This window comes from Pogona vitticeps, chromosome 1 (genome assembly GCF_051106095.1).
Source record: "Pogona vitticeps strain Pit_001003342236 chromosome 1, PviZW2.1, whole genome shotgun sequence".
In the NCBI taxonomy this organism is placed as follows: Eukaryota; Metazoa; Chordata; class Lepidosauria; order Squamata; family Agamidae; genus Pogona; species Pogona vitticeps.
The window spans coordinates 91,965,469-91,984,760 of record NC_135783.1 but is presented as its reverse complement, the minus strand read 5'-3'; the positions used below and the strand labels follow the sequence as shown (position 1 = coordinate 91,984,760).

General features: G+C 42.9%; 3 protein-coding genes across 5 annotated transcripts in view; 1 reads left to right on the top strand and 2 right to left on the bottom strand.

The window, feature by feature from the left end:
* LOC144586492 (uncharacterized) overlaps window positions 1–19,160 on the top strand; it is a 1,082,363-nt gene extending 1,063,203 nt beyond the window's left edge. The window contains exon 2 of the mRNA XM_078384807.1: window positions 14,071–19,160. Within this exon, the coding sequence (XP_078240933.1) occupies window positions 14,071–18,346 (4,276 nt within the window). The 3' untranslated portion in view covers window positions 18,347–19,160. The remainder of the gene's footprint in view (window positions 1–14,070) is intronic.
* Window positions 1–19,292, bottom strand: part of LOC140706619 (amine sulfotransferase) — a 40,284-nt gene that overhangs the window by 20,821 nt on the left and 171 nt on the right. The window contains exons 1-2 of one of the 2 annotated variants that reach the window (XM_078384833.1): window positions 1,481–1,620; window positions 355–506 (exon numbers count right to left, since the gene is read on the bottom strand). In XM_078384833.1, coding sequence (XP_078240959.1) covers window positions 355–496 — 142 coding nt within the window. In that variant the 5' untranslated portion in view covers window positions 497–506; window positions 1,481–1,620. Of the gene's footprint in view, window positions 1–354; window positions 507–1,480; window positions 1,621–19,292 lie in introns of those variants that run through there. The other variant, XM_078384836.1, reaches the window with a different exon arrangement.
* LOC140706618 (amine sulfotransferase) overlaps window positions 1,497–19,292 on the bottom strand; it is a 32,791-nt gene continuing 14,995 nt past the window's right edge. Inside the window, exon 7 of one of the 2 annotated variants that reach the window (XM_078384830.1) lies at window positions 1,497–1,632. In XM_078384830.1, the coding sequence (XP_078240956.1) occupies window positions 1,553–1,632 (80 nt within the window). In that variant the 3' untranslated portion in view covers window positions 1,497–1,552. Of the gene's footprint in view, window positions 1,633–1,762; window positions 9,905–19,292 lie in introns of those variants that run through there. The other variant, XM_072997533.2, reaches the window with a different exon arrangement.

The following is a 19,292-nucleotide window of genomic DNA, read 5'->3' as shown; positions in this document are numbered from 1 at the left end:
GTAGCACGGATATTCAGAGGAATAATTGGAAGCCAAGAATGTGAGAGAAATAATTATTAGAATTTAGTACAATTTTAGGATGGATCACACTTGGAATTTTCATAGAGTAATAAGGTTGATGCAGTCAGACTTTTAAGAATGGAAATTTTGTATGGAATGCCTCCCCCCTGCCTTTACATGTGGGGTTTTGTTTTGTTTTTGTTTTTGATTTTACTAGTATTGTTTTGTCTTGTTTTTTTTTTTCATGAGTGTGTGTTTTTGTATGTAGAAAATATAAATAAAATTTATTCAAAAAAAAAAGGGAGCCAGATTTTTAAAAATGGGCATTTTGGAGTGAACAGTTTCACATCTTACCTGATTTTGGATAAGTGACTAGAAATACATCACTGTCTCTGATCTCAAAATCCTCCAGGGTATCCAGATAATCTGGTGTAGTGATACCAGAGACAAAATAGGTTCCTTTGTATTTGAACAGGTACTCATTTGATAATTCCATTTCTTTTGCTCTGGATAGAGGAATACAGAAAACGGTCATGAATTTGAGCCAATAACGTCAGCAGAGCAATGATTCCATACATATTAAATAAAAGTAACCATGCATGAAAGACAGAACAACCAAAAAAAGGCATGTCCCCCAAAATCCAAAATGAAACAAAAATGAAAGTATTAGTTCTGCACAATCCAGCAGATATGGACACATAGGAGAAGACTCCCTGGAAAAAACCTTGATGTTAGGAAAGTGTGACGGCAAGAGGAGAAGGAGATGACCGAGGATGAGATGGCTGGACAGTGTCTGCGAAGCAACCAACATGAATTTGACGGAAATCCGGGAGGCAGTGGAAGATAGGAGGGCCTGGCGTGCTCTGGTCCATGGGGTCACGAAGAGTCGGACACGACTAAACGACTAAATGAATGAACAATTCCAGCAGATATGGACACATAGGATGAAAAAGATGAGGCGGACGAATAATAAGAAGCACTACGGATGTAGAAATTGCTTAAAATTGTTTAAAAAAAAAAAAAGGTCACATCCTAAAACACCCTGCCTTCCTAATGTTTATCCAAAACCATTTAGCATCTTCTATGGCAGAAAACGTCATATACACACAGAGTCAGAGTCATATACAAAGTAATTTTTTTCATTTTCACAAAAATAACGTCTTTAAGATACTGTATTCCTCATATAACTATCTAACTACCAAGCTTTCAATCAATATCTGCATTTTAAAATGTACTGCTATATCTGTCTATTTATGTTATGTTAGTTTATTTCCTTAATATCTTGCCTTTTATCAAGGGCTCTCAAAGTATATTCTCTCAGGCCTCAGAAATCAGGGGAGGGAAAAGATTATTATTATGACATGAATTTCCATGCAAATCAGATGCTGCTTCTGAAAACTTTCGGCCAGAGACGTTGACCTGCTCCTGTTGCTGTCATGCAGTAAGCTAGCAGGTAAAGTCTAATGTAAAGGAGACCTACCTCCTCAGCTTGTTTGGAAAAGTCAGAGAAGACTCTTCTAACACTTGCAGTATTTCAGCTTATCGAGGCAGTTCAGTCTTCAGGCCCTTCCCCAAAGCCAACGTTTAGGAGCTCTTCCTCAGGGATCTGAACAATTGTCCGGCATCCAAATACTTAAAGGGAAGGTTGGCACTTATTAAATCATTGCAGAAGACCACACCCCTTCAAGAGTATTTGCTGAGTCCTTGGTCTTAAGGTGATTATGGTGCTCATTTGGCTAATCAGCACAAATATTGCTAACTGTTTTTCATTTCTTTTTTGCCCTCTCCTGCTTTTCTTCATGAGTGTGAATGAGTGTGCTATTTAGCCTATTTTTATTTGCTATTGAAGGTTCACTGAAAATACACAGTTCACATTTGCCTAGCACTGCATATTTCTACAGTTGATAAAGAAGTTTATGTTTATTACATTTTACAAACTGATGAACTGGGTGCATGACTGATAGCTTTCATTGTGTGAGAGAGTTGTAAAGAGGTGCTGTGCACAGCCCATATATGAATACTGTATATTGAGGTGGAAGAATGTTTCCGTGGTGCACCTAGAAGAAATGTATTCTCAAGAGGGGGGTGAAGATCAACCTCCTGTGAATCGCAGGACATACAAAGGCATCTCAGAGGGCCAGTATCTTATAGTGGATAGAGGATGGATTAGGACTCAGGAGACTTGCACTCAGATCCCCACTCATCCATGAAAACCTACAAGGTGATACCATACTAAAACTGTCCCTTAAATATCTCACACACCTTGAAAACCTTATTAGAGTCACCAACAGTCAGATGGGACTTGATGGCTCAGAGCAACAATAAAGGCATCATGGGTCTGAGAAGGCTAGACCTTATTGGAGAGGTTTGGAACCCTAAACCTCTGCTTTCATCTCCAAAAGGCACACCTAGTACATTTGAGAAGGGAATTTATGCACAAACCAACCTATACATGTGGATATCTTCTGTACAAGGTGGCAGAGAATCAGACAAACATGTGGGAGACAAAAAACATGTGGATATGCTATATTCAGTCACAGGAAATCACGCTAGATATGAAACTCCTAAGCTTCTGAAGGTCAATTTAACTGATGGGTCACTGTACACAAATATTAATTCCACTGAACGCTTGAAGATTTGCTATAGTATTTGACATCACAGCCTTGCATCACATTCTGCATGTTAACCCTAATCACGGATACGTTGCAAGACCAGGGCTATACATGCAACCTTTTGATGTTTGGACAATTCTCTTTGTGTTTGTATATTGTTTAAGAGCTGTGGATAAAGATTGGAGCCACATGGACTGAAGTCCATTTGATTTAAATACTATTATTTTTTGTAATGGTTCCAAAATGGAATTTACACATCTCCATGTGATTCTTTTCCCTTGAGTAATTGAAAGTGAGCAGGATGTGTATTGAGTAGTGCAATGAATCGATAGCAGATTCCTTCCTGTACATGTCTATGCTATGTATGTGGAGTATGTGCTGTATGATAGTCGAGTTGCCCTGAGTGGTGAAGAGCTTATTGGACTGTCATCTGGTCATCCCTTGGTTGCCACTCATATAGAACTTGCTAGGCACATCAAAGAGAACGCTGCTCATTTTCTCCTAGAACTTTATGCCACAGTTTTGACTATGAGCTTTTTGGTCATTCATTTGTAATTTGAACAGGTATATATATAGGCATCCTTCAGTCTCGAGAGACTATGGTAATCGTCCAATACATTTCAATGAGGAAAAATAAAAAAATCAGCAAAAATGAACGAAGACTCAGAACAACACCAGATTAGGTTTGCATACCTTTCACAAGCTGGACTATCGATGCCAAGCATTTAAAACAGTTTCCTAACAGTTTAAGACACTTTTAAATGAGGGAAAAGGGACATCGTTATGTGAAAATCCCCCATAGGAAACATCGCTGTGTGAGGCAGCAAATTGAATAGAAAAAGACATCGTTATGTGAATTCATCATTGTGTGAGGCACTCGTTGTGCGAGGCACCACTGTAATTGATGAGCAAAATAGCACAAAAATATTCAATTCCTAGAACACAGATGCACCTCTTCCTGCAGAACTTGACCTCAAAAACTATAACAAAGCCTCAACCTATTTATTCAATAAAATTTAGAGATTAAAACATGCTCCAGGACTATGTGTGTAACTACAACTTCAGGTTCCAAAGTGCTGCTGTCTCAGTGTTTATGCAAGAGGGTCTCTAAAGATAACCTTTCCGCAATAAACATATAAGGAGAATTTTAACAATTCAATTTTCAAAGCAAGAAAAAACATTCCATCAAGGAGAACAGTATTCCACTGAACGTTTAAGTCTGACAGATGCCGTCATGGCAACTGCCAATCAGACTGCACACAGCATCTGAAAACACAGAATGCATCACTTTGATGTTCCTGGCTCAAAAGGCATTTCACAGTCAAGAAATCGGCACCATTACAAAAGTTGTTCACCATGGAGTTAACCTAGAAAACATAGTTTCTTCAACATACAACAGACTCTTCATAAGCAGAAATGCCATCACCTACATGCAAAGTATCCCGTTGTTTCATATGTTTCCCTTAATCAACTGAAACTCGCTTTTCCAAATGTCTCAGCTTTTCAAAAGGACAAAGGTCATCACTAAAGCACATTTAATTGAATCTTATAATTAGGTAAATAAGTTCCTACAGCTCTTACACCTCCTCTCCAGGAGGGCCTTTTAACAAACAACCAGTTATGCAATGATTCAACCAGATCAACCTTTGTTATATAAATGAGAATGTTATGCAAAGGTTCATGACCACTTGGAAACTACTACAAAGTAACTCGCTTTGGGAAGGACTGAATTTCAACCTTGAGAGCTAAGCTGAACTACTGCATGCAGCAGAAGTATTTTCTTTGACACTCAAATAGGAGGAAACAAAAAAGATAATTTCTTAATTAAGAAAAATGTCTAGGCTAAGAGATAAAAATAAGACTAATTTTCCATTACATTATTTCTGCACAAGTATGCAGTGAGGATATTGCACAGCAGAGCAAACTGACATTCTACATGGCAATTCTAAAAATTGGAACAGCCCAAACAAAAAATTATAACTTTTAAACTTTGCATAACCTTGGCAGACAGTCAGCTCTTGCTCTGTAACAACTTGGCAACATTTAGACAAAGAGTTTTCCAGTTTATGATTTACTCCCTTCAGAAATAGGTGAACCCCAGTTGCTCTAGATTTAAAATACTGTTGTTGTTTTGTTGTTGTTGTTGTTGTTGCTGTGTGCTGTCAAGTCACCCCTGACCTATGGTTACCCTATGAATGAGTGATCTCCAAAATGCCCTGTCCTCAGCTGCCCAGCTCCTGTAAACTCACGCCTGTGGCTTTCTTTTGGAAGCCAGTCTATCTCATACTTGCTCTTCCTCTTTTCCTGCTGCTTTCTATCAGTTTCAATATTTTGGCCTGCAGAGAAAATTCAGGCTTGACGATCTAGGACCCACATTCTCATCTTTTTGGCTATCCAGGGTATCGGAAAAGCTCTTCTCCAGCACCATATTTCAAACAAATCTATTTTTTCTTTTCAGTTTTTTTTGTCCAGCTTTCACACCCACACATACTGACCAGATATGGAAAAGTATGGATGATCTTTGTTTTGGTGTCTGGTGACACGTCCTTCCATTTGATGATCTTTGCTATTTCCTTCATTGCCACCCTTCCTAGTCTCAGATACCTTCTGATTCCTTAGCTGCAGTCTCCTTTTGGATTAATGCTTGAACCAAGGAATCCTAAATTTCTATTTCTGTTCTTTTGTTGTCAATGCTAACATTGTGTAGATCTTCTGTTGTCATGATTTTTGTCTTATTAATGTTCAGCTGCCGTCCTGCTTTGGCATTTACTTCTTTCGTGTTCAATAAAAGATGTTTCAAGTCATTGTTGCTTTCTGCCAGTAAGATAACATCATCTGTCTATCTCAAATTACTGATGTTTCTTCCATCAGTGTTCACTCCTCCATCATCTGAATCTAGTCCAAATAAATATAGCTCAGATAAACTGAAAAGATCAATCTTGCTTATTTTGAAAGAGAATTGTTAGTCACACCTTCTTTCATTTGGGAAGAATCCAGACTGAAGGGACTAAAATATTGCTTCCCAAACAAAGGCCTTTCTAATGGTGGAAACTGATTTCTTATAACATTGAATATGTGTGGCAAATGCTCGCCAGGAAGAGTGGCTTCAGCAACACCATGTACCTCCCCCCTTAAATATGTTTGTTTGGGAGGGGAAATGCGTTTTTCCTCCTAAACAAATCGGTACAATTGCAGGAAACTCTACTTACCACAATTCTGTAAGCAATACCACATTTACTAGAACAATCGCAATACATTTTTACACTAAGCATTCCATTACAGTTCAATAATATACTTTACCTTGTCATTTACACTTCCTACATTTAACATTTTCAACCTTACAGAAATATATCACAATCAGGAGACTTTTACATAGATAATTAACATGTAAATCAATAGTCCATTCCAGTTTATTTTAAGAGTCCTTGCATCCTTCACATTTCTGTCCATCAATATTCAATTTTTCATCACTATTTACCAACAGAACATTTATTATGGGACTTCCTGCTTTAAAAGAGCGTGTCCCAGGACCCAGGACCCTTTTCCCTGGAAGCTGGGCTGAGGGCGAAGGCCAGGTCTGTTTGCATGGATGCTTTGCTGAGTTTTTTTTTCCTGGGCTTTCTTTTTGTCTCCTGACCACATGGCCTGGGGGTGGGGCCTAGGGGTGGGACTTCCTGCTTTAAAAGAGCGTGTCCCAGGACCCTTTTCCCTGGAAGCTGGGCTGAGGGCGAAGGCCAGGTCTGTTTGCATGGATGCCTTGCCGAGTTTTTTTTTCCTGGGCTTTCTTTTTGTCTCCTGACCACATGGCCTGGGGGTGGGGCCTAGGGGTGGGACTTCCTGCTTTAAAAGAGCGTGTCCCAGGACCGCGTGCCTAATGGCGCACGAAATTCTCAAATTTTTTATCTGGCCCTAATATGGTAAATAGGAAAGCCAATTAGATTTGCATAAGCCTGGGACTCAGGAACGTTTTAAGGACCAGATTATACTTTTGCACTATTAAAGAGCAGGCCGGGTAGGTGGGGCTCGTCAGCCATGGAAGGCAGCCCATGTAGGAGAAGGAAAACTCCGATTTCAAACCTCCACTGCCTTGTGGCTATATCCACTCATGGAAAAGGCTTCAGGAGTTAATCTAGAGGCAAAATTCGGAGCTGGAGTCCCGAAGGCAGCATGTGTCATTCTGCCAACTCCTGCGACATTGCTGGAACCAGTTGTATTGGCTCTTGCCTTTCCATTGGATCATTTCAGCAATGTGGAGAGGGGGGGATCTGCTGCTTGGGTAACAGCCTATCCTCCATATTACCTTACCCGGGCTTCATGCTCTGGAGAGGACACTCCTCGATTCAGAGCATGTTACCATAGTCTCTTGAGACTGAAGGATGCCTATGCGTTACTAATTTTGTTTATTCCCCCCCCCCATCAGTCATTTGGCTTTCGAGGAACGATCTGAGTCTCTTTTGCAAACTTCAAGTTTGCAAAATCCAAGTCTTTCACCTTCCCGTTGTAGTAAGGTGTGCCATGGACTGGTCCGATTGTTACTGCCTCCTTCAGCTGGACATGTGTCTGCTGGCACTCAAGGGCCTCTGTTGATCACTGGCTCCTTCTTCCGTGTTCTCTTCCATTGACTGGAGGTCATCGGGCCCTCTGATGTCCACTGGATGTCCTCTGCTGGCTATTTCTTAGCGAAGCCTGCTTTCTTTCTGGCTCGGGGCTTCACCTTCTTAGCTGGGGAAAGGATAGGCAATTCCCTCTCCTCCTCCAGAACATCTCTGGATGCGTTCCTCTTCTAGATGCCAGGGCTTATTCCTTTCTACTCACTCACACATTCACCACAGGAACTTTTTTTTTGCACCGTTTTCCCTATGTGGGGGACGACTATCATAGGTAACTAATATTCTCATGCAAGATTCTCTTAAGTGCAATCAACGATTGGGTTGTTTTAGATGCACGGAGTATGTTAGCTGATTCTATTTTTTATTCAGTAATATGCTAGATAGAGGGTTGCCTTGCAAGGATTTAAGGCACAGAAAGGTGTTTAACAGGATAGGTGTTTAACTATCCTGTTAATGATACACATCTGTAGCTTCACGGTGTATCGTAAGCAGAAATCATCTGTGTTATACCTGTTGCATAGATCAGATAACGACTGGTCTTCAGAAACGTTGCCATGTTAGTCTGTTTCAACAACCACATATGAAAAAAGTTGCGGCATCTTCAGGGCTCACATATTTGTTGACACTTTCCTTTTGTAGGTTATGTGCTACTTGTTCTGACATGTGAAGCACAGTATTTGGGCATCTACAGTGTACATGGGAGTGCGAACGGGACTGGCACTGGGACAATTGTGTGCATGGGATCAAATAAAATGACAAATGGTTAATAACACCTGGTAGTGAGCTTCCTTCCATGTTGACAATGGCAACATCATGAAGGATAGCGAGAGCTCAAGGTGCTGATAATATTCACATCAAAATCCTGGACCGGCAACAAAGGATAGTGCTTGTTATGTAACTATATATGTAGAAACCAAAGACTGGGAAAATGGAAAGAAAATGCACAGGAATATACAGCTCTGGCTGCTTGGTTTAAACTTTGGTGTCCTTTTGTTTAAGAGTACTTGGTTGAAGTAAGGTCAGAGGAAGACTTTGATTTAAAAAAGGGTCATGTCAACAGCTTGGTCTTGATTAATTTAATTCTGCTTCGAAAAGAGGCTCCTCCATTCCCTGACTCTTGTTTGGGTGCTGTTGCTTTAAGATGTGCCCTATGAAAGTGAAGGGAAAGGCAGAAGCGAGTCGGTGGGACCTGGAGTTGCTTGGCCTTGTAAGAAAGGAAAGCCACAACAGGAAGAGAAGCAGGAAGTGTGTGCTGGCAGAACAGCTCACTATTGGCGTGACTTTTGGTGCTGTTTGGAGCAATCCATCCTGCCCTATTTTAGAACTACCCTGCTCCTTTTCGGCACAGTACTATGGCTACACTATTTTTGGCATGATTCAGAGCACTCCTAATTAGCCCATTCTATAGCTCATGCAGACGGCTGTTCTGCACCAAAACAGAGCTGTGGGTGGTGGTATCTGAGGTGACCCCCTTTTTTTCTTTATTTGGTTGTAGTATCTATTTTCATCTATTTCTACATTTAAAATTTTGTATTCGTGAAGGCTTTCATGGCCGGGATCTAATAGTTGTGGATTTTTTGGGCTCTTTGGCCGTGTTCAGAGTTCCTACTCCAGTCCTCTGAAGATTCCGGCCGCAGAGACTAGCGAAATCTCAGGAATAATAACCTTCAGAACACGGCCAAAGAGCCCGAGAAACCCACAACAACCATTTAAATGTATTTTTTCCCTATAGATACTGCATTGTTGTAGATAACAATTCTTCTAGATAGCAACATTGGCGTTATGATGTGTACCATGCTGTTTAGGTGTTTTGCTGTGTCATTTACTTTTTTTTAACAACAACCATAAAATGAAGGTCAATATGACCAGCTGAATTATGTCTGCAAGAAAAGGTGAGGAATGTGGCAGGAAAGGGAAGGCCATGAATCTTAAGGGGGACAGATTGACCTGTCTGGTCCTTTTTTGTGGGAGAAAAAACTTCAATTGTTGTGAACAGAAGGTTGGCTCTAGTGGGAGATGAAATAGATGACACTGGAGATAAAAAGCATTTAAGTTTGAACCAGACAGCTCCCAATTCCTCCGTCTGGACATGCATAGTCATTGTTTAGCTTAGCCTTCTTTTATCGAAGTATATTCTTGCTACCTCATTTTCAGAATTTCCTTGTATAATGTTGATTTACTTTCCTTTCTTTAATATCTCCCGCCAACCTAGCAGTTTGAAAGCATGCAAATGCAAGTAGATAAATAGGTACCACCTCGGTGGGAAGGTAACAGCTTTCCGTGTCTAAGTCGCACTGGCCTTGGGACCACGGAAGATTGTCTTCGGACAAAACGCTGGCTCTATGGCTTGGAAACGGGGATGAGCACCGGCCCCTAGAGTCAAACATGACTGGACAAAAATTGTCAAGGGGAACCTTTTTTTACTAAAACATCAGTGCACTCCTGTCCAGTGATAATTTGGAAAAGCAGTATGCAATGTCAACACACAATCCACACTAGATGGGAAACAGCATGTTTCCGAAAATCAAACTCTATACAAGACTAATTAGACAGATTTGTCAATTCCAACTCATAATTCATCACAGAATTTGAAAGGCAACTTTTCCATTCTCTTCTTAAACACATGGTCAAATCTTTCATTCTGGGCAACAGTCATTGTGTTTTTCCAGTCTCCAACAATACCTGGTAGAGAAAAGAGAAAGAGAGAGAGACTCTCATTCATCTCTTCTGCACTTGACAACAGGGTAACGTGTTTGACTCACTGAAATGTTGTGATTGTGTTCACTTTATCCTGCTTAGAATATGCAGATCTTATTGTACTTAACAAAGACATTCTGTAGTCATAGCTAGGTTACTGTCACTTTGTCAGGGCTAAAGTTTACTTTTAATGCTGCTGGAATGGTAGAGTAGTTCTGGCTGTCCAACTAGTGAGCAGTAACTCTTTACTTACTTAATTTAAAAAAATTCTATAGCACTGTTTCACTTCAGTGCTTACAAATAAAACAATAACACACAATTGTAGTCCATATTATTGAAGAACAGAAATTAAAATAGTATGCCACCATAAATGTTAGATGACACCCTTCAATATTCTGTAAGTGCCAACTGTGAGTTAGGGAGTAAACTATTTTGGTGTTTACTCCATTCTTTGGTCCACTGTAGGGACAGGCTGGTTTGCTCCTAAATACAACTATCAGAGCTGGAGCAACTCTGCCTGCCCCAAGAGTGGTCCTATCTGTGCCTTTCTGGCCCCTATCAGGGGTTTCTACTTTTTTTTTTAATGCAGATAGGATTGCTTTGGTTTGCTTCATTTCCAGAATGTGTGATCACTGGAAATTAATCTATCCGGAGTTGGCCACAGTGATAGGCCTCCCTCTAGTATTTCCTGTGACTAATTTGTGGCATTTTAAAAATCTAAAGTGGAGGCCATCCGCTGGGACCTTGATTCCCCTTTTACAGACATTACATTGAGCTGAGATGTCCAGTGGATCGTCTTGTCTGGTGAGGTTAACTTGCTTCCAACCTGTGACGTCCAATGAGGTGGACAGGATGCTTGCGCACTGTCATGCCGCCACCACCTCTTTAGACCATTTTCTGACCTGGCTCATCAAAGCAGCCAAGCCGGTAACAACAGAATGGGCCAGTGCAATCATTAATGGGTCTCTCCAGGAGGGCATGATTCCTCTTGCCCTCAAGGAGACACTCATTAGGCCCATTGAAAGAAACCTAATTTAGCAGCAGACAAAATTGGGAATTATAACCTTGTCACCAATGTAACTTTCTTGAGTAAAGTAGTCGAGAAGGTGGTGGCTGATCAGCTCCAGGCACTCGTGGAGGAAATTGATGTCCTTGATCTAGACAGACTTCAGGCTGTGGCATGGTACAGAAACAGTATTGGTCACCCTGCGGGATGACCTCCTGAGCGAGGTCAACAAGGGCAATATGTCCTTGTTAGTCCTCCTCAATATGTCAGCAGCCTTTCATGCCATCAACCATGGTATCCTCCTGGGGTGGCTCTCCTAGTTCGGGATTGGTTGCCTCATTTTGGCATGGCTCCGTTCCTTTTTGGAGGACCGTCCCCAGAGAGTGCAGCTTGGCAAGATGACTTCCACCCCATGGATCCTCAATTGTGGGTTCCGCAGGGGTTGGTCATCTCACCAATGCTATTTAATATCTATATGAGGCCATTGGGTGAGATCATCCAGAGTTGTGGGGCCCAGAGCCATCAGTACGCTGATGACACCCAGCTCTACCTCTCCTTTTTCCATCTTCTGTGGGTGCTGTTATGACTCTTGAATGCTGCTTGGGGACTGTTCTGGGGTGGATGAGGGCAAATGGATTGAGACTGAATCTGGACAAGACAGAAATGTTGTGTGTGGGTGGCCCTGGCATCAGTGGGTTGGGAAACCCCTTCTCCTTTTGGGGAGTGACTCTTCGCATGAAGAATGAGGTTCGCAGCTTGTGCATCTGCTGGACCCAGATCTCACCATGGAAACCCAGGTGACATCTGTGGTCTGGGAAGCCCATTTCCATCTTTGGAGGATTGCCCAGCTGCATCCCTATCTAGACACGGAGGCACTCACCATGCTGATTCATGCACTTGTAATCTCAAGAATAGACTACTACAGTATTCTCTATGAGGGGATACCCTTGAGGTTGATGAGGATACTTCAACTGGTCCAAAATTTGACAGCCAGATTAATAACTGGGATGAAGAAATTCAAGTACATCTCCCCCACTCTGGCCACCCTACTTCTTCATTTTCACATTGACTTCAAGGTTGTGATATTAACATTCAAAGCCCTAAACAGTTTATGACCTCGGTACCTATCAGAATGCCTGCTCCCAGTCATCACAGGCAGGGTAGTTGAGGGCTTTGACTCCAAAGGAGACCAGGAAGGAAAGAACAAGAAACCAGGCCTTCTCAAGTGGTTGCCCCTTGTCTATGGAACAACCTTCACGTTGAAATCCACCTGGCACCCTCACTTGGATGGGTTCAAACAAGCACTGAAGACCTGGCCCTTCTTCCAGGCTTTCCTTGAGCTTTAAATTTTTGAGATTTTGGCCTCCCTTTTACCATCCTTTTTGCAGTCCTTTTCATCATCCTTTTTATCACCTTCATTATTATTATTATTATTATTATTATTATTATTATTATTATTATTATTATTATTATTATTATTATTATTATTATTATTATTATTATTATTATTATTATTATTATTATTATTATTATTATTATCATCATCATCATCATCATCATCATCATCATCATCATCATCATCATCATCAACAACAACAACAACAACAACAACAACAACAACAACAACAACAACAAAAGAAAACTTTCCAACTTTATATGCTCCTTTTAGTGAGAAATTTCCATGATTGTAAACCAGCTTAATACAATTCAACAAACTGAACTATTCCTCTTCTCCTTGAGGCCGAAGTATACGAATTGAAAAATATTGTAGAATTTATTAGGGTAGTGAAAATGCACTGCATCATTTATTAAAAAGTAAAATAAATCTTTCTTTGGTATGTCTTAAAGGCTGGTCGAGAAACTCTCCACAGTCAAATCCACAGATCCATTGCTGAGAAGCAGAAGTGTATAATTTGCCAAAATCCTGAAGTGGCTCTCTTATTAAGCCACTTCATGATATTAGAAATTATCATTGGAAGTGTTACATACAGCACTGATGTTACCTGTCTGTCATGGGTTTGGAGGGAAAGTTCCATCCTATGGGGAGTGGAAGGCGGGACATCAGGAGGAGGGGCTGTACTGTATAAATATGTGATGCCTGTGTGGTGAAGAACACACTGAGGAGACACTGAGAGACACTGGGTTGTGACGAAGCAGCAGCTGGGAAGAAGAAGCTGTTGTGGGAGTCTGTGTGTCAGACAGGGTACTACTGTGTGTCAGAGTACCAACCTGATAGGTTCAGGTGTCTGTTGGTTAGCCAGAACTGATGGGTTCAGGGTCTGCGCTTTAAGTTAAGGTTCTGTGTGAACCAAACTGTATGTATGTATAAGTGAAACTAAGCCACGTTACTTTATCTGATGCACCTGATTATTTTATTTTCCTGTGTGTGTATTTAAAATAAACCTTATTCTTTTTATTGTTTGAAAATCCATCCCTGGTCTGTGTGACTTCTTAAAGGGAATGGTTGGTGGCAGCTTAGTGTAACTGTGTGACATATCCCAGTAGGTCTGGGTTTGTCACATTGATTGGTGTCCAGCGTGTGGGATGCGACTGGTCCAGTTGTCCAGCGGTCCAGCAAAGCCTTGGCAAGTGTGCCCAGAGCAAGGGGGGGTCTAGTCAGGGACAGTCTGAGGCGCGTAGGTAATCTTCTAGGTGTACCTCACGGGGAGGTGCGCTAGTAGAAGAACGTGCCAACTGGGGAGACTTAGATTAAGGTGCTCTGAGGCAGCCTAGTTTTGGCGGGAAAAAGCTGAGGCAAAACTGCGTAGCAACAGTGAGCTAGCTTGCCAGCTGAGAGGCCCAGCAGAGGGGGGTAGGCTCTGACTCGATACTGTTGCAAGTAGTGCTGAAGAACAGCAGCAATCTCTAGGGAAAGCTGGTTCTGAGGCAAGAGGAAAAAAGTGGTCGTTTTATTTTGAGGCTTGACTTTTTAAAGCAGCCTGTTCTGAGGGGGGATTATGCCCTTGACTCGAAGCCAAGTAACAGACATGGGTGAAGTGAAAGACCCCCAGATTGACCAAGGTTCTGAGGATGAATTTGGCTCAGTGCAAGGTGACAGCACAGGAGAGCAGAACCCAGAACTTAGAAAATTGCTCATAGTCCAACAGCATGAACTGAGGATGAGGCAATTTGAAGTGGAGGAAAGGGAAAGGGAAAGGCAGAGGCAATTTGAATTAGAGAGAGAGAGAGAGAGAATGGAGAGGGAAGAAAGAATGGAGAGAGAGAAAATGGCGTTTGAATTAAGAAAATTGGAACTGTTGAACCAGAACAATAATAATAATAGGGATTCTGAGGGAGGCCAATTGTCTAAAGCTGACCTGAAGAAATTCCCGGTGTACCACAAGGGAGATTGTCCTGAGGTGTTCTTTTCCTTAGTGGAAAGAGCGTTTGTGGACTTCTCAGTGAGGGAAACTGAGAAGATGACCATCATGCGATCTTTAATCAGTGGTAGCCTGGCTGAGGTCTATGCCGAGATGCCTGAGGAACTGATGAAAGATTTTGCAGAGTTTAAAAAACTGGTGTTTGCCAGACATGGGATAAATGCAGAGCAGCTGAGACAAAGATTCAGGTCCCTAACCAAGAAGCCAGAGCAGACTTTTACCCAAGTGGGGGCCCAATTGGTGAGGCTGCTTGAGAAATGGCTATCGCAGGAGGGAACAGAGACCTATGAGCAGCTTAAAGATTTGATAGCACTGGAACAGTTCTATTCAGTCCTGCAAGGGGAATTGAAATTCCAGGTGAGGGAAAGGAAACCAAAAACTGTGGCAGCAGCCGCAGAGATCGCGGATTTTATTTCCCAAATAAGAAAGCCCTTGGGTGAGGGGAAATCTGTAGGTAAACCCAAAGAAACCTACAGCAAGTACTCTCAGGGACCAGGGAAAAGCCAGCAAGGGGGAGGGGCCCATGGTGAAGGGAAGCCCTCAGACATGAAATTAAGACCTCAGATTTTGGAGGGAAAACCAAAACAAGATGAGAGAGAATCAAAATACACCAGAAAATGCTATTTCTGTCAGGGAAAGGGTCATCTAATCTCAGATTGTGAGAAATTAAAGCAGCTAAAAGGAATGGTGCCTCAGGAGTCTAGTGGGACCAAGCCAAAAGCTGTGTTCTGTGTCCAGAAAGAGCAAAGCTCAGTGTCACTGAGGGAGCCTGTTGCCATGGCTACTCAGTCTGGAACAGCTATCTCTGCTGATCAGGCTGAGGAAAATGGTCCTCTTGTGGAGGTAAAGCGCTGCTTGCTGATAAAAACAGATTCTCAGTTGTTTGAGACAGCCGGGGTGGACGTAGGTATACTTGACCGTCAGTATAGGGGGCTGCGGGACACTTGTTCCCAGGTAACCCTGTGCCATCCAGATATTATTCCTAGGGAGTTTATAATCCCGAATGAGAGCATAAAGGTGGCAGGGATTGAGGGGCAGGTAATCTCTCTGCCAGTAGCAGAGGTACCTGTCAACTTTCAAGGCTGGAGGGGAGATTGGCGGATAGCGATCTCATCGACTCTGCCAGCAGCCGTGCTCGTGGGAAATGACCTGGCTGAACATGTGAAACGGGTGCTAGTGATTACACGCTCACAAGCCACCACGGGGACAGTTCAGGGGGGTAATGATGAGCCAGAGACGGAAGCAGAGGGGAGTTCAGAAGCTGTGGTGGAAACCTTAACCACAGACAGCAGATTTGGACAGGAGCAAAAGGCAGACGCCACTCTCCAAAAGTGCTTTGAACAGGTGACTGACGCCCAGCTAACACCTGAAACCCCAGTGAGATTTCTGGAGAAAAAGGGGATTTTATATAGAGAAACCCTGAGGAATATCTCAAAAGGGGGAGATGGGATCAGAAGTCAGCTGGTGGTACCTGAAAAGTATCGCCCCATGATCTTACAAAGGGGTCACTCTGACATGTTTGCTGCACACTTAGGAGTGAACAAAACACAGCAGAGAATCACACAGAATTTCTACTGGCCTGACATAGGGAAGCAGATCAGGGAGTTCTGTAAACAATGTGATGTGTGTCAAAGGCAGGGGAATAACCGCGACAGGACCAAAGCAAAGTTGTGCCCTTTGCCTGTGATTGACACTCCTTTCAAATGCATAGGGGTGGATATTGTGGGACCTTTGCCCAAGGCCACAAAGAGGGGGAATAGGTTCATTCTAACAATTGTGGACCATGCCACAAGATATCCTGAAGCCATACCCTTGACTAACATTGAAACTAACACAGTGGCAGATGCTTTGGTGGGGTACATGTCCAGGATGGGATTTGCCTCAGAGATAATCACAGATTTGGGCGCATCGTTCACATCAAAGCTCATGAAACGCTTATGGCAAATCTGTGGAATTAAGCACAAGGAAACCACTGCCTATCATCCGGAAAGTAATGGGTTAACTGAGAAGTTCAATGGGACTCTAATGCGCATGATTAGGGCTTACTTGGCAGAGAATCCAAACAATTGGGACCAGAAGCTGCAATCCCTTTTGTTTGCTTATCGATCAGTGCCACAAGCCAGTACCGGGTTCAGTCCATTTGAACTTTTATTTGGAAGAAGGGTGAAAGGGCCCCTTGATTTGATCAAACAAAATTGGGAGCAGATCACCCAGGATGACCCACAAGACGTTGTGACTTACATAGACACCTTGATGAATGACCTAAAGAGAAATCTAGAGCTGGCAGCAGAAAACCTGCAAGCTCAGAAGGTCAGACAGAAAACATGGTATGACCACAAAGCTAGAGAGAGGCACTTTGACCCAGGGGAGGAAGTGCTTTGGCTTAGGCCCTGCAGAGAGAATAAACTGCAGCTCAAATGGGCAGGACCATATAGGGTCATTTCCAAGATGTCAGACCTGAACTACCTAATAGAGCAGGAGGAGAACCAAGCAAGGAGGGTGGTTCATGTGAACGCCCTAAAACCCTACTACAGAGGGGAACAGAGGGTTTTATTCGCGATAAAAGCAGCTGAGAGTGAGGAAGCTGAATTGCCCTTCTGGGAGGGTAGAGGGGAAGTAAAATACAACCCAGAGGAGGTAAAGATCAGTCCTGCACTCACCCAAGACCAGCAGCAAGAACTAAAAATGCTGCTTAGTAAATATCAACAGGTGTTTTCCAACAAGCCGGGGATAGTGAAGGGAGTGATGCATCGGATCCATACAGGGGATGCACCCCCGCAGGCAGTATCCCCATACCGAGTAACGGGACCCTATAGGGACAAGGTGCGGAAGGAGCTGGACGAAATGCTGAGGGAGAACATAATCGTCCCCTCTTCTAGTCCTTGGTCCTCTCCGATAGTCCTTGTGGACAAGCCTGATGGGAGCATTAGGTTTTGTGTCGATTACAGGAAATTAAACCGTGTAACCACTCCTGATGCCTACCCAATGCCCAGGCTAGACAACCTGATTGAAACCATAGGGGGTTGTCGGTTCATCTCATCATTGGACCTGGTAAAGGGATATTGGCAATTAAGAATTGATCCCAGGGATCAAGAAAAGACTGCCTTTTGCAGCCCTTTTGGTCTCTATGAGTTTCGAGTCCTGAGCTTTGGTCTCAGAAATGCACCAGCCACATTCCAAAGGCTGATGGACCAGACCTTGGCAGGGCTCAGTGACTTTACAGTGGCCTACATTGACGACATAGGGATCTTCAGTAATACCTGGGAAGATCACCTGATACACCTGGAGTTAGTGCTGCAGAGGTTAAGTGCAGCAGGGCTAACAGTAAAGGCCAGCAAGTGTCAGCTGGGTAGCCCAGAAATCAAATACTTGGGTCACATGGTAGGGGGAGGAGTGATAAAACCCCTGGAGGCCAAAATAGAAGCGGTTCGTGATTGGCCTAGACCCAACACCAAGAAAAAAGTCAAATCATTTCTTGGGTTGGTGGGCTACTACAGAAAGTTCATCCCGAGGTTTAGCGAGATTGCGGCTCCGCTGACCGATCTGACGAGGAAGAAGGCTGATGACCGCATCCCGTGGACCAGCGACTGTGAGGCGGCGTTCCAGAGGTTGAAGGAGGCGTTAATCAACTATCCTGTCCTGCGTGCTCCAGACTTCGACCGGGAGTTCATCATCTACACCGATGCGTCTAACAGCGGGGTAGGAGCAGTTCTGTGCCAGGAGGATGAGAATGGTGACCAGCATCCAGTGTCCTACCTGAGTAGGAAACTTCAAAAAGGTGAGAGACATTTGGCAACCGTGGAGAAGGAGTGTTTGGCCATAGTCTACGCGATCCAGAAGGCCAAGCCTTACATCTGGGGAAGACATTTTATTCTGTGTACTGACCATTCACCATTGCAATGGTTAAAGACAATGAAAACCCACAATAGCAAACTTATGAGGTGGGCTTTAAACCTACAGGACTATGACTTTGAAGTGAAGGTGGTCAGAGGGTCAGTGAACTGTGTTGCTGACGCCTTATCAAGAAGACCTGAAGAATGAAGACGGCAAAAGAACATGGACTATGTGTATATAATGATGACAAAAAGTAAAATGTACCTGGTTTTGAATTTGGTTTGTATGAATAAAGGTAAATTGATGTAATGTATATGGTAAATGTTTAAATGCTTATTTGCTATGGTTTAACTTAGAGTGTAAGGGTGAGTAAGTATAATATGGTATGTATAACTGTTGTTGTGTATTTTGTACAGGTTGTTTTTTGGTGAAAAGCACGTTAGCTTTCCCCCTACAAAACAACTTATAAAGAGGGGAGGTGTTACATACAGCACTGATGTTACCTGTCTGTCATGGGTTTGGAGGGAAAGTTCCATCCTATGGGGAGTGGAAGGCGGGACATCAGGAGGAGGGGCTGTACTGTATAAATATGTGATGCCTGTGTGGTGAAGAACACACTGAGGAGACACTGAGAGACACTGGGTTGTGACGAAGCAGCAGCTGGGAAGAAGAAGCTGTTGTGGGAGTCTGTGTGTCAGACAGGGTACTACTGTGTGTCAGAGTACCAACCTGATAGGTTCAGGTGTCTGTTGGTTAGCCAGAACTGATGGGTTCAGGGTCTGCGCTTTAAGTTAAGGTTCTGTGTGAACCAAACTGTATGTATGTATAAGTGAAACTAAGCCACGTTACTTTATCTGATGCACCTGATTATTTTATTTTCCTGTGTGTGTATTTAAAATAAACCTTATTCTTTTTATTGTTTGAAAATCCATCCCTGGTCTGTGTGACTTCTTAAAGGGAATGGTTGGTGGCAGCTTAGTGTAACTGTGTGACATATCCCAGTAGGTCTGGGTTTGTCACAGGAAGGAGCCAGAACAAATAGGGTTGTTTTAACTCTGATATGCAAGGATCACATCAAATGGCATATCACATCTCTACCTGAACCTGAGTCACCCCAGTTAGCCCATACCAGCCCGCTCCAAAAGAGTCCGTG